Source organism: Aphanomyces astaci (genome assembly GCF_000520075.1).
Source record: "Aphanomyces astaci strain APO3 unplaced genomic scaffold supercont1.192, whole genome shotgun sequence".
In the NCBI taxonomy this organism is placed as follows: domain Eukaryota; phylum Oomycota; class Saprolegniomycetes; order Saprolegniales; family Verrucalvaceae; genus Aphanomyces; species Aphanomyces astaci.
The window spans coordinates 1-14,173 of record NW_009798455.1 but is presented as its reverse complement, the minus strand read 5'-3'; the positions used below and the strand labels follow the sequence as shown (position 1 = coordinate 14,173).

Sequence of the window (14,173 nt, the reverse complement as noted above, 5' to 3'; positions counted from 1 at the left end):
AGCTGCCATTTATCACAGCTTTCTTCAACCACTCGTTTCCAACATTGTACCTGCCAAATGAACCGACCTAATAAAGTACGATTACAAGTTTGATGGTGGGTCTGCATTTAGATTGCTGTGGCCGACATCAATTCCACCCACCCACGCACGTCGTGTCCGTACACTACTGGAAGTAGTGTTTGCTCACACGTGTTGGTGGCATTGAAATGGCCAGAGTTTCGCGACGCATTGCTTGGAGTTTCGACCAGGTGCGGTCCACATGAATCCCCAATGGGAGAGCGCTAAATGAATGTGATTGGGTATGTTGTATTTATCAAGTGTGTGCACAAACTATGGTCGCTATGTCGTCGTCGGGCCTCTCGTCGTAGTGGCAGGGTGGTCGTCGTCGCGCTAGTAGCCCCCAAACCCTTGGCTGATTTGACGTTGATAGTGGTTTCTGCAATCTGAATGGCTAAATCCTTCTGCCGATTCTTCTGTACATTAGGTTGTGTCGATTCATTCTCCATGTCGCTCCAGTTTCGAATAAACACAACAACATGACTACTAATTTTGGGTAAGCTTATACGATGGTATTGTGTTAACATGGTGTAGGTTTATGGTAAATGGAAAGCTGACCGGCAGCAACAAGAGTGGGAGACTATCAAGCTTCCGTTGCTCTCAGCGACAGGAACGACAGCAGCAATCGCAAGACACCACTTCCGGTCTATAGACATCAACCCAAAGATGCGCCGACATCGTGGTCGCGTAAATGCATTCGATTGTGGAGGTAGTATATTTCGTACTAGTTTGCTTCGTGTCGATAGTTTAACTGGGTCTAATGTAGTGTATTCCTAGGTAGTAGTTAACTTAGTATAAGCAGTGTCAACTAGTTTGACGAGTTTGCGTGATTTTACTAGGGCTGCTATCTGTGTATTCAACGACAATGTGTATTCGTGCGCCTATTTCACGAAATACATCACCCTGGTGTGGAGTCTCAATCCCAAGATGTCCCCCTGTCTCTCGTCCAGTACATACAATAACGGGTAACATCACTCACACCTTTGTTAATCCGGGACAGCATGCCGCGCGACAAGTCCCTTCAGAATTCAACTATACGATCAATCCATCAAATAGGATATCAATGGCGCAAGGTATCTAAAATGTCGATTATTAATCCTGCTACTAGCATGTATAGTGTGTCCTCAGCAAGTGCAACATGGACCCCGATCCCTACAAGTCGGCGTCACTCTACTTGCGTGGACACGAGAACAGCCATGTCAAAGTTGCTCAGCCCACCGGGTTACGGTTTGTCGAGAACTTGTACTTTGTCCTTCCCGATCTCGTTGACATCATCGCCTGTTCGGTGCATACCATCAACTAGTGTGTTGTGGATTCCACTCACATGACGACGCGATCCAACTTTGAAATGTTTGTCATGATCGTGTCGTTTCGGGGAGAAGGATATCCTATTTCATACTTCTTCCTGAAAGAGAATGGTGGGTACTCTAGCTCAACTAGTTACTACTAGCACCACTACGTCACGTAGGGGGGTGAGTTGTGTCAGCCTATTTCATTGGTTTTTAAATTCTGTAAATTGATAGACACGTCAGAAGTACGCGTTGCGTACGTCCTGTCCTGGTTTCGTGCTCTGCGCGACATAGCTGGCCTGGATCAATACTTTATTCACATGGATAAAGCCAGAGCACAAATTGGTGCTGCATTATCAGCGTGGCCTGACGCGAAGATTTCGTTGTGCCTTTGGCATATCGACCGCGCTACTCAGCAGCGTTTCAATCGGCAACAAGAGCTGCCTAGTGTTGCTAGGTAGGTCAGAACTAGAAGGGTTGTTTTCAATTCATCGTAGGTACAAGCCATCGAGTACGTTGACTGGGTTGGCTCAGTACAGTACCGCCTTTCCGTGCGTTGAAGACATGCAAGGTCAAAGTGATCCAAAGTTCGCAAGTCCATCACTTCTTGAGACCCTCTTGGAGATGCTGAAGCGGCACTACAACAATCATCCACTTCTATCGCCACAGGCGACAGAGGTACTTATTGCTAGTTTACCTAGTCACCCCTCGTTGCATTCGCATTGCTAGTTGACCTAGTTGATTTCGTTGCGTTGGCAAAATAGGGCAACACAACCGAATGCATGTACAAGGCGGCTTTGTGTGAAATCTACCAGTTATGCCTTACGTCGAAAGAGCCTTTCCTCTTCGTGTACTTATTCAACAACTGGTACAACTGGACCGACTACCAACTTTGGGCAAGATCTTCAAATCCTAAGGCAATTGCCTGCCATCGAACAAGCATGCTTGCTGAGGGTCATTTTTAGATTATGAAAAATCGATTTCTCAAATTAAGACAATCATGCCGTTCGCGTTGTCAAACGTCGAGTAGGAGTTCACAAGGCCTCGGCTTGACTTTTTGTGCTAACGTGATCGACCAGTGATGTGCCGATTTTTTTCTCTTTTCTTTCGTGAATTCCTCATGAAGTATTTATCCTATAGCGATGTGTTGGACGTAATCTGAAAGAGCACGTCAAGATATGTCACATACACCTAAACACAATGGATTTAGACAGTTCGCGATGACGTAAATAATTTCGCAAGTTGCAAAATTTACATTGACGACCAGTGATGGGCCGAATTTTATATTTGAATTAAGTATGGATTAGGGTTGTGTAAAAAACAGGCGAGAAGACTGGAATCTATAAAATGATAAAGGTATATTATATTTGAACAGGAATAAGATATTGCGGAACTATACTGCACATTCTCACTTATTCGCACACAAAACCGTACCACGTGGCAATGTTCAGCAGGTGGGTCAAATACCCACATGTTTTCGAAGTGTCCTGTCAAGTGGGACGAGGAAAGAACCAAACGTAGATGAGCGGTACGGTATGTAGGACGTACTAGTAGATGAGCGAGGATAACGTAGGCGAGCGGTGGAATAGTGCCGAACGTAAACCAGCCAACAAGTACATCCTATCCCTGTGTTTATCGACCTCGTCAAAGCGGCCATGTTTGTACGTCGGCACGACGCACACTACAGTGTACTAGTACCGTACAGCTAATGGGGATGGTGCAAGATCACAAACTGCACGCATTACACCTACTACAGTACAGTACTGTACACAGGGCTGTTGATATGCGTAACCATTGGGAGGCGTGCACTACAGTACTAGTAGGTGCTCCAGAACTGCTGCAACAACAAACACAGCGGTAGTTCTGCTTACTTGTACAGGGTTCCCCGAAGGATTTTCAGGGAAAATGTATTGGAAAATTCGTGTGGATAATTGCTCTACTGAATGGGCTTTGGATAGGACTGTCTGAACGGCTGCTCTCAAGGTGTTGTCAGTGTACGGCGTCGAGGCGGCATTTGGATGTGAATTCAAACTCGAAAACCTTTTACATATAATAATTTTTCCCACCATAAACTTTTACAAGATTTTTGGCATGAGAGGTTCTGTTTTGTCCAATAATACAGCTCGAACGATTTAATTGGATGAAATAAATCGGCACATCACTGGTCGGTCACGTTCGTCAACGTCCAGGAATGGTTCGTTGATAAATTTCGCCGTGCTTCAGATGCCAAGAAAAGTTATGGTACGCATCACCATCACCGTCAAATGTCCTACGATACGACTAGGTGGTTTAGCACAACTAGTTCACCCAGTCCATCTAGGGAACCTAGACTTACTAGTGGCGCAATGTAGGTTCACCTGCATGGGAGGGACGCTTTAACGCGTACTGGAAACAGTGCGCCCTGAAAGTTGCGAATGCAGAGTACTCAACCCATTACGTTATAAACCTCAACAGTTGGCGTTGCAGTTGTCCTCAGTTTCCGAACTCGGAGTTCCTTGCGTGTAAGCACCTCATCCGCAGGTTTAACCTTGAGCATTCGATCAATACAGTAAGTAAATTTTAGTTGCTGAGAATATGTGTGTAATGTGTACATTAGCTGCACGCACCCAAGCTCAAAGTGCGAATGTACACCCCGCCGTTCTGGGTGTTTCCTACGTCGAAGTTGGAGTATCAAGAAATCGAAGCCACGAAAGCTGCCAACGGACAACTCGGTCCATCAGGCGGGGTATATGGAGCAATGGCGCGAACTGCAATCTCGGAGGATATTTCTACCATCCTGGATGCCCGCGACAAGGCACGCCTCAAACGAAGCAACGACGCGGCTGCACGAATTGCCGAATGTGCTAGCTGGATCATTATGCATGCTCGAGACATCGAGTGGAACCCCAAGCAGCTTAACCGCATGACGAAGTTGATGGCACCAGTAGAAACATATCGAAAAGACATCATTCGAAGCGTCAACAAAAGCGCGAGTTGACGAACACAGAGAGCAATGCAAATACGATGTTCTACGCCCCAAGCATATAAAAATACATGTATTCCGTGTTTTAATTTATTGTATAAATACTAGGGACATGTACCTAATCGTAGGCGCAAAAATAAGTTAGACGAGTTGGAACTAGTTGTACAAGCACCATTAGGTCAAACTAGTCGCGGAAAAAGAAGTAAGGTTGAACGAGGTTATTTTTACACTAATTTTACAAGTGCCGAAAAAACGAGTTCAAGAGAAGTGCTAAGTTAATAGTTAACCAGTTCTGAAAAACGAGTGAAGTAATAACTAGAATAACCTTAGTTGGAACTAGTTGAACCAATTGCGACGAGGACGTTTGCGGGTAGACTTCTTGGACGCTGCGGTCGGCGCCGGAGGAATGGATGGTTGCGCTCTGTCGGCCGTTTCGGCTTCCTCAATCCCTTGGTTCTCAGTGTTACCGTCATCACTATCTTGGACACGCCCTTTCACAATCGTGCGCAAATCGCCATTGGCTTTTTCGCACAAGTACGCCAGCATGGACAAAACCGCGTCGCCGTCGGAAACCCCAGTTTAGGTTACGACGTCATATATGTTAGAACCAGCAGAGGTCATAACAAACTCGGGGTGTCCTGGAGCAATATCACCTATGTGCACACTGACAAAGTCAATATGCTGCTCCTCAGTGAGCAAGTTCCAGTCCGAGGCTACGACCTCGCCAACACTACGATGACGGTTCCAGTGCGTTAAGATGTTGTTACGTTGCACGTAGCACATCGGACCGGGGCAGTCGAGAAAGGGGCATTTAAAACGGCACAGTCGCTCCAGGTGCTTCGGACTTCGATCTCCGAGCACCAACCATTGCAAACTGGGTGACTTCGCTTGTTGTAGGAAAGTTCATAAAAGCATGCTCATAATACTGTACTTGATCATGATTTATTCTATATTAGGGTCTGTATAGATTCAACATGAAATATTTTGATCATTTTATTCCCTTGTGAAGTGTGTTCCAATGTGAGTCCAATCGACGCAGTAGCGGGGACTCACCTAAAGGGCAGTTTCCCGATCAAAGGATTGTGTTGTGATCGAATAAAGTCGGACATTTCATCCGACTCAATTCTGATTGGCTTAAATTCGCATAATTTTCTTGCCTTTACTTTTTGCTGCATCATTTGGGGTCACAGTCTGTCAATTCCGACTTCATTCTACTCCTACATCCACAATGTTGTGAAATACTGTAAGGGGAGCGCCCAATATATACGGGTGCCGTGCAATCCATTACTGTAAGTAGGGTGAATATGCGGGAAAGCCATAAAAACCCGGATTACAGCAACTTATGTCTCCCGTCTACGTGTTCTAGCCAGGCGTGCAATGTGACCATCTTCATTGGGACATACGAAGCTGACGTCCAAGTTCAGTGAACCCCCGGGTGATGGCAAATTGGCCATTATAGTGCCAAATGCAATGCAGCTATATCCGTGGTCGAGGTGTAGGGCTCCGGAGTAGCAACAACAGTACAGTACAGTACCTTAGAGCCTGGTACTACTGGTGATGTGGAGCATCCGCCAGAGGGAGGATCTCCCTGGCGAATGCTCCACATCTCCAGTAGTACTAACCAACCACTACTACCACAGCCACCACCACAGCAATCACTACTGCTCATCCTACGACCACCACAACCAGACCTACCACTACTACCACAGCCAGGTGGTGTGGAGCATCCGCCAGAGGGAGGATCCCCCTGACGGATGCTCCACACCTTCAGTAGTGCCAGACTCTAAGATACTGTACAGTACTGTCGTTGCTAGCTGGTGGGTTGCAGGCAAAACTTCATTATGTTGTTCATCTGTCATGGTCAAAGCACTTATAACCAAGCGAGGGAGTTGCTAAACGAACCTACTTTTATAATTACACTCTGTAACGAAATGTGACATCTTACACGGTTAATTGAGCTTGGATTATCATTTGATTAAGACATTCCTCCGCGAGGGCCGATACTAGAACAGCATGTTATGGAACCGCTTCGCCAATTGTAACGCGCCTGCTCAACCGGGCGGTGTGTAATCTTCGGTTTTTACTTCGCTCAACGCTTCATACCTCATGCTTCAACCGACCTTCGAAGAAGGTCGGTCCTCGTCTTCGTACCGTATTCCGTAATACGAGTTAGACAGTGATGTGTCGATATCCGAATACGGATACATGGATGGATGGATGGGACTTTGTTTATCGAGTTAGATATACAATACTACATATACGTGCAAGACACCATTTTACAAAACAAATATAGTTTGTACAAGAGCATAAATTCATACAGGGTATAAAATACCTTGCTCACTACTGATAACCAATTAGAGAAGTTCAGATTCATTGATCTCATCACAATTATCAATGTCACTAGTTGGGTTGATCACAGCTTTGACAGCTAAATTTTCCATCAAATCAGCTAATACTTCGTCATCGACATACCCACCGTCATCAATGGTTTCAATTGTTTGACCATCAATAAAATCGCACACCCTGAAGCCAATAATAATTGTAGATTCAGGTAGATCAGTCCAAACAGACGTAATCCACGAGACCACTATTGCTCGCGATGGGGCCTGGACTTTGAACTGTGTCTTCATTGTCTTCGAGCGCCTAATTTGTTGCCGCAAAAGATCAATCCACTTGTCTCGGAGGCGGGATTTCAACGGACGATTCCACGCAACATCCGCCGGCTGGCAAATCCACGTAAACCTTGGTGGGATCATCACCAACACGACGTTGATGGACGTCGCGTACGCCACAACTTCTTCAGTCCAATGCGCCGAAAAGTCGTCCCACAACAACAGGACTGGCTCGGAAAAGTGGAACTCCAAAAACGACAACAAAATGGATCCGTTCCACCATGCCGTCGGGTTTCCGTAGACGCGGCAGTTGAACTTGGCTTCCATAGGCTCGACAGACTCCCACAGCCGTTTACCAAAGCCTTGTCGCTCAACAAGGTTCTCCTGCACAACGGCCTTGACTTTGGACTTCGTCGTGCGGGGGATCAAGAACAGAGGGTGCTTGGTTCCAGCCGAATTCGCCAACACCATTGCCGTAACTCGCTCCTTGGTCTTCCCGCCACGAGGTCTTCTCGCCGACGTCGTTGATCGTCTTGGTCGGGAGGTATTCGTAGTTCACAGCGGTTTGGTCAGCATTGTACACCACGTCAACACCGTGCTCACCCATCAAGTCCCGAACGTGCTGTGAAAATTCCTGGCGCGTCGCTATGCGATCTTCATTGGAGACTTGACCGACTCGAGTACGCGCACGCAGCGACAGCTTGTGACGTCACTTGAATCCAAACAACCCCGAAACCCCGATACCCCCACCCTGCTTTGAACTCGTGTTCACTGTATCCCTCGTCGACGGCGGCTTCGAGTGCCATGAGCTGAAGCATTGCGTGCGTGACTGGGATCGCGTCTTTGCGCATGTCGTGCTCCCAACGAACGAGCATCTCTTCTGTCTCGGGGGAGAGGGTGGTGCCAGCGCCAAGGCGGCACCAACTTCTCTGCTTCGATGTTCCCGTCGTCGATACCATGCCGGCTATGTGATCCTTCTTCGCCAACCATTGGTAGATCTTCTCCCGTTGCGTCTCGCGCGACGTCGTGCTGAGGTTGGTGTAGTACTTGGATAACGTGGCAGCCATGCCGTGTGTACCGTAGTATTGAATCACGACGTGTCGCTCTTGGTAGCTACACACAAGATTGTGGTGTTGCTGCCGCTTCTTCTTAGGCCCGTACTTGCATACAGGGCGCCCAGTAGGTCGCGACCGAGGAGGTGCAGGAGGAACAGGCAAGTTTTCAGCCATGCAGATGAAAAATGGTTGGCTGTGTGGCAGGCTTAGTGTATTTGGCGCCAACAGTACATATCTCGACGAAAACATTCTATAAATCGATACAATATTGGCTTATGCAGTATATATAAGATACAGGAGTTCATTCACGCGGCAAAGGAAAGTCAATCAAACTCTATTTTGCACAGCAGCAAAACAATATTATTAATCTGAGTGTCTAACTACTATAGTAAAGAGTGTCTAACTCGTATTACGGAATACGGTACGCCAACCCTTGTTATCTGGATTCCCCAGGACGGACGGATAAATCCTTGCGGAAATAATCCAGGGAAGCCGGAGATCGAACCCACGACCTTTGAGTTAAGAAACCGATGCTCTACCACTGAGCTATTTTCCCTCCCCCATACCGTGCGTTTGGGCAAAACTTCGTTTTCAAATACTGGTCGGATTTAGCTCATTATTTTCTTAATCGCTTCGTCTTGAATTAAAGATGATGAATCCCCAGTTTTGAAGGCTAAATATGAATGGTGATAAACTTATGTGCATTCGCGACATGGGGAATCCAAGCATTTGCTTGGGTCGGAATAAAATAGCTCGAAATTTTAAAAACTTGCAAGGAGAAAATCCACTACGGTAGTACTTGACTTTCAGTACGCCCGCTCGTATTATTATAATTTTTGGCCTGAGTGCAGAACTATTTTTTATTTAAATATCGCTGTTCTGAGTATATTAATTTGCTCAGAATGCATGGCAGGAGCGAAATTTGAAACAACGATAACTATTTTAATATCCCGTTGTATTGATTATTGAACCCCTCACCCGATGAACTGATTTCTCCTATATTCGTATATACCTTCAGATCTGAAAAGTGATACATGGGGAAAAAGTTATGGAAGAATTAACCAATACTAGATCTTTAAACCAGCAGCTGACTAACTTCCAATGTTACTGATATCAATACAATTGGACTGTAGTATTTTAATTCGTCAGTAGATGTCAAAATATGCATGCACTTTGCTACTACTGATAAGATATATCTATTGCAATCAAAAACTCAGCAAATCCGAAAGAGACTAGGTTTACTGATCAAAAACGCAGTAGCCGATCATTTAAACCCTATGTAACCAAATCAAATCGATCAGCAAACACGTTTTATTAATGGTATGAATACATCTCCATCATATAATAGTTACTCTTCGAACGGGATTCATCGATGGCGACAGAAGCATGCAGCACGGTTGCTGTCAATAGACAATCTCACTTGGCGATTCAAACGATGGTGGCGTTGGGCTTCACTGCGCTTGTGAGGGGAAGTGAATTGAAGCGACAAGCTGATTCCCCCCAAAGGTGCAACCTCGATGATGTGGACACACATATAACCTACTTTGCGTTTTTAATATAGGTTTGAATCGAATATCCTTAATAAGAACAGTTTTGGCGAAATTTCTCCCAGCCTTTACATAAATGTACTCATCTATGGGATCTCAAAGATGTTATCATATAACGTAATATTTCGGTCAATACTTTGCTGGCGGTACTGTAATCTTGTGGAGGGATATCTCAGCCATTACTGTACGAACTCATGTTAAATTCAATCTACTTGCACACCAGCTTCGTCTATGTCACCATGAAATCAACTTGCACACGTTTTGGGCACAAGCAGCTTCGATTCACCTCCGAAAACAATGCGAGATGGCTGAAGAAAGTTGTGGACTTTGTAACTTGTTAGTACAATGTACGAAGAATCAGGTAGTAGGGAAATTCCGAATAGTATCAATGGGTGAAATTGTGATACTACATCACGTCGGAGATCGAGTAGTTCGTCAGTTAGTCGATCTCTAATCAAGTGGTGAGTTTTATTGGAAGTCGCATGGGTTATTTCCAATTTACTTGATCTGCTGCTCATTAACCCATCTACTGATCGTAAAGTTTACTGTACATTCGTTTTGCCCAAACGCACGGTATCCTAAATCACGGTACTGTACGGATAATCTAAACATTGGGGTCGATGTTAGTAACACCCAGGTTTATGGTGTGAATAGCCAAAACGAGTGAAAAGCAGCACCACATTGGAGTATTAATATTTCTTTCACGTTATTTTGCTTGGCGTCATGATGTGGCTTGATTAGGCTTTGATAGACGAGTCTGACAGGGAGGCTACGATTGGTGCCATTCGTGAGGTTCTCCAGCCAATCCGTGATGAGTACTTTATCCGGATGGCCAGCGTAGTATTTTCGGCACATGGCATCGCAGCAAGAACCCTTGCTCGGCATCCTCGGTGGCGTGGGGCCGGCGGCTGGCCTTGTCCTTCATCAAGCCATCCTGAGGCACACCCAGAACCATGGTACGGACCAAGGACACCTGGACGTCGTGCATGTGTCCCGGTCCGCAGACATCGCGGCGCGTCCGACGTATCTCTCACAGCACGCTTCGAGCGCGATCACAATCGAAAACCCGGCACTGGGTATGGCGCGAAGCTTAAAGATGCTCGTCCACGCCGCCATCACGCGGCAAGCCAAGCTCATCGTTGGGGTACCGTGCAATACGTTCCACGCGCCGCCCATCTGGGACACGTTTGTGGCCGCGGCGGCGTCGGAGGAGTCTGTCACGCTTCTGCATATGCTTCAAGAAACCGTGCGCATGGTGGCCGAGATCTCTCCCTCCGCCCGAGCGATCGGAGTCATGTCCACAACCGGGTCGCGGCACTCGCGCATTTATCACGACCTATTGGAGCCGCGGGGATACACCGTCGTGGAAGTGCCCATGTCACAGCAAGAGGCCCTCAACGACACGATCTTCAACACGGAGTGGGGCATCAAGGCCACGTCCCCCAGCATCCACCCCCGCGCCATCGCCAACTTCCACTCGTTCGCATCCCAGCTCCGCGCCTTGGGGGCCGAGGTCGCCATTCTGGGGTGCACGGAAATCCCCATGGCCCTGCCTGGTTCTGAAATCGATGGCATGGTGCTGGTTGATCCCATGGTGGCACTAGCTCGCGCCATGATCCGGGAAGCCGACGCGTCCAAGGTCGTTCCGCTGGATAAACGGCCGGATCTGGTGCACTGTGATGTTGGGAAACCCAAACGAACGCTCAGTGTACACAGCGACGACGGCCATACAGAACTCATGGACGATGATTATGACTCAGACAACGACCGAGAAGCCCCCGTGGACGTCGATGCGTTCCGGTTTTGCTTTTATTGAGAGGTAAATGGAATTATAGAGGTGAAACAGCTTGTGTAGTGGGGCCGAGACAAGGTTATAACACACTGGTGCTTGCGCATTGTGAAATGAATCTTTCCGTCATAATTGCAGATCGTTGTCATTATTTAATACTATATGCCAACACGGCGACAATGTCACATGAATTTACTGTCCCCGATGGCACCAACCGCCAATGTGTTTATATTGAAAGCATGCCACTTAATACGACCGTGGACTCGAGTATTCACGGGCAGAGCATGAAGCTAACCGGGGCCCTTCCATAGCACAACGTGCTGCACACGTCCAAATTGCATATAACGTTATGAGTGACTGGCCCGCGGAAGCAATATATAAGCAATGAGATATGCAGAACTAACGTTATATAAGCTTTGAGATATGCAGAACTAACGGTTAGGCTGATTTTGCTATAGGATATAGTATTCTTTGCAATCTCCGAGTGATGGGTATTCCTACAAGGAAGTTTGGTGCAACGAGTTTCCTGTAGTAAAGCTGGTGCACTCATGATCAATTCGATTTGGAAAGAACGAAGAGTTGCAATCGCGGGCTTCGTGTCTAGTGCATTTCATCATCCTTACCAACCGTATACCCTCTGCGTCAATGCTTATAAAGCATAAATATGAAGTGAACTCTACCGCTATACTGGTAGCTCCAAGCGGTGTTGGTCGTAATAATCACTGCAACTACGGCATCGTCTAATGGAGGCACATGGAGATCAAGGTAGCTTCGGCCAAAGCCGTTCGTATCACGGCTTCCGTGGTGCTGGTGGCCTGCCACTACGACGAGAGGCCCGACGACGACATAGCGACCATAGTTTGTGCACACACTTGATAAATACAACATACCCATCACATTCATCTAGCGCTCTCCCATTAGGGATTCATGTGGACCGCACCTGGTCGAAACTCCATGCAATGCGTCGCGAAACTCTGGCCATTTCAATGCCACCAACACGTGTGAGCAAACACTACTTACAGTAGTGTACGGACACGACGTGCGTGGGTGGGGGGAATTGATGTCGACCACAGGGCTAAATGCAGACCCACCATCAACCTTGTAATCGTACTTTATTACGTCGGTTCAATAAACAAATCATTTTGACGTACTATTAATATTTCAATATTAATAGTACGTCAAAATGGTTTGATTATTGAAAATAAAGCATGGTTGGTGGGTGCTCAATTAAAGACGATCGACCAGCCAATCAAAAACCAGAACAGTAACCAAGTGGCCAATCAAACTGGTAGAATTCCAAATACAACGTTTTGATTAGCTCTACCCTATTCCCAGTTTTTCTCTGTATCGCTCATTTTCGATTCAGGGAATACTGATGCCAGCAGGTCAGAAGAGGCGGCGATGCTCCAAACACTGGGCACGATTGCAGTCGCACCCGAAGCGAAGTGGAACTGAACCAGGGGGAGCTTGTTTGGACCGACGTGCGCACTCCAGAAAGCGGCTCATGGAATGGAAGCGGCCACCGACGTCATCGCACTCGGCAGTATCGATGGGACATTTTCTTAACCTCCCCTATGCTCGCTACCAAGACGATGCCAATCAAGTGGCCTCATGTAATCCAGCCGTGACGACGTGTCCTACCCGTGAGCTATTGCTACCAAGCTCTCCGTCCCGTACATGCTCCGAGCAATCGTCCACTGCAACTACCCAACCTTGCGAAGTCGTTCGACCCCCTCGCTCGGCCATTTCGATCCAAACCTTTCAGTGGTCCAACGATCAACAGTTTGCCGTTCCAGAAGATTGGACATTTCCCTCGACGATGTGCGACACCGTGTGGACGTTGTGGTTTCATGGCGACGCGACCCATGGCATCAGCGCATTTCGGCATCTTTCGACTCATCACCTCCCTCAGAACATGGAAATCGCGAGGACGGGGGCAATGTGTAGCGTGATGACGCTGCTGGTGGACATCGCATTGGCCCAAGGCATGGCGACGTCAGAGGATGCGATTGCCCGTTTACCTCCACCTCAGCTGCGGGCGTTGTTCGAGTCGACGATTCAGCACCTGTACGTCCACGCCACCGACTACCTCATGGGCCCCCTGGCTCAAAATGACTCGACCTACTCGTTGCATTCGATATACAACCTTCTCCAGAACGATCCATCTCCCGTCTTGCGAAATCGCGTCCAAAGCGACCTGTGGACGTTTCCAAGCACAGATTGCCGCACCATGTGGCAGTTGTGGTACCGCGGGGACGACGCGCATGCTGAGATTGGTCCGTACCGGCACCTAAAAGCATCCGATGTCGGAAGAAAAGCAGCGTGGAACTTATCTCGAGCTAGAACCGTCATGACACGACTGACGAATGCGGCGGTGGAGCTAGGAATGGCCGCGAGTGTCGAGGACGTGGCCGCCATGGATGCGATGACGCTGGACATGTTGTTTCCCGCTCTCTTCCAACACCTTATCAAGCCCTTGCCACGACAACGGAACGCGCATCAAGTAACATACCAAACCGTGTATCGGATGCTGAAACAGACGACCTTAGTAGTCACCAAGTAGGTGTCCTAACTATTATGGGACACTCACTGCCATGTATATTGTGTTTGCCATGTTGAAGTGGCAAAGGGACAGCATACAACTCTTTGGTCCGTTGTCGCAAGACACTGTCACAGAACCAAGGACTACTAGTACGACTACTACTACGTGTTGGTCGTACTTGGCGCAAGGTGGCACCAGTATTCGATCGTTCTAGATTCAAGTCATGGCATGTAATGTAATGTATAGTAAGCTAGAACCTGTCCATGTTTCACCTGTGTTCGAAGAAAGGGGGAATGTAGAACACGAGGGAAACGTTATAA

At 47.4% G+C, this 14,173-nt stretch overlaps 4 protein-coding genes and 1 pseudogene across 5 annotated transcripts; 2 read left to right on the top strand and 3 right to left on the bottom strand.

Annotated features, from left to right (window-relative positions):
- Positions 1 to 3,584: 3,584 nt before the first annotated feature.
- Positions 3,585 to 4,323, top strand: H257_18649 (hypothetical protein; the record flags this gene model as incomplete). The annotated part of the gene is made up of 2 exons (XM_009847743.1): positions 3,585 to 3,587; positions 3,943 to 4,323. The coding sequence occupies 2 exons, from the start codon at positions 3,585 to 3,587 to the stop codon at positions 4,321 to 4,323; spliced, it is 384 nt and encodes a 127-aa protein (XP_009846045.1).
- A 321-nt stretch (positions 4,324 to 4,644) lies between these two features.
- Positions 4,645 to 4,854, bottom strand: H257_18648 (hypothetical protein; the record flags this gene model as incomplete). The annotated part of the gene is made up of 1 exon (XM_009847742.1): positions 4,645 to 4,854. One exon carries the CDS (start codon positions 4,852 to 4,854, stop codon positions 4,645 to 4,647), a length of 210 nt encoding a protein of 69 aa, XP_009846044.1.
- A 3,605-nt stretch (positions 4,855 to 8,459) lies between these two features.
- Positions 8,460 to 8,531, bottom strand: H257_18647 (annotated as a pseudogene). The gene has a single exon. The product of its transcript is annotated as a tRNA-OTHER (tRNA).
- A 1,835-nt stretch (positions 8,532 to 10,366) lies between these two features.
- Positions 10,367 to 11,497, top strand: H257_18646 (hypothetical protein). The gene has a single exon (XM_009847741.1). It carries the CDS (start codon positions 10,376 to 10,378, stop codon positions 11,336 to 11,338), a length of 963 nt encoding a protein of 320 aa, XP_009846043.1. The 5' UTR covers positions 10,367 to 10,375; the 3' UTR covers positions 11,339 to 11,497.
- Positions 11,498 to 12,659: 1,162 nt separating this feature from the next.
- Positions 12,660 to 13,906, bottom strand: H257_18645 (hypothetical protein). Its single transcript, XM_009847740.1, has one exon. It carries the CDS (start codon positions 13,748 to 13,750, stop codon positions 13,433 to 13,435), a length of 318 nt encoding a protein of 105 aa, XP_009846042.1. The 5' UTR covers positions 13,751 to 13,906; the 3' UTR covers positions 12,660 to 13,432.
- Positions 13,907 to 14,173: the final 267 nt, after the last annotated feature.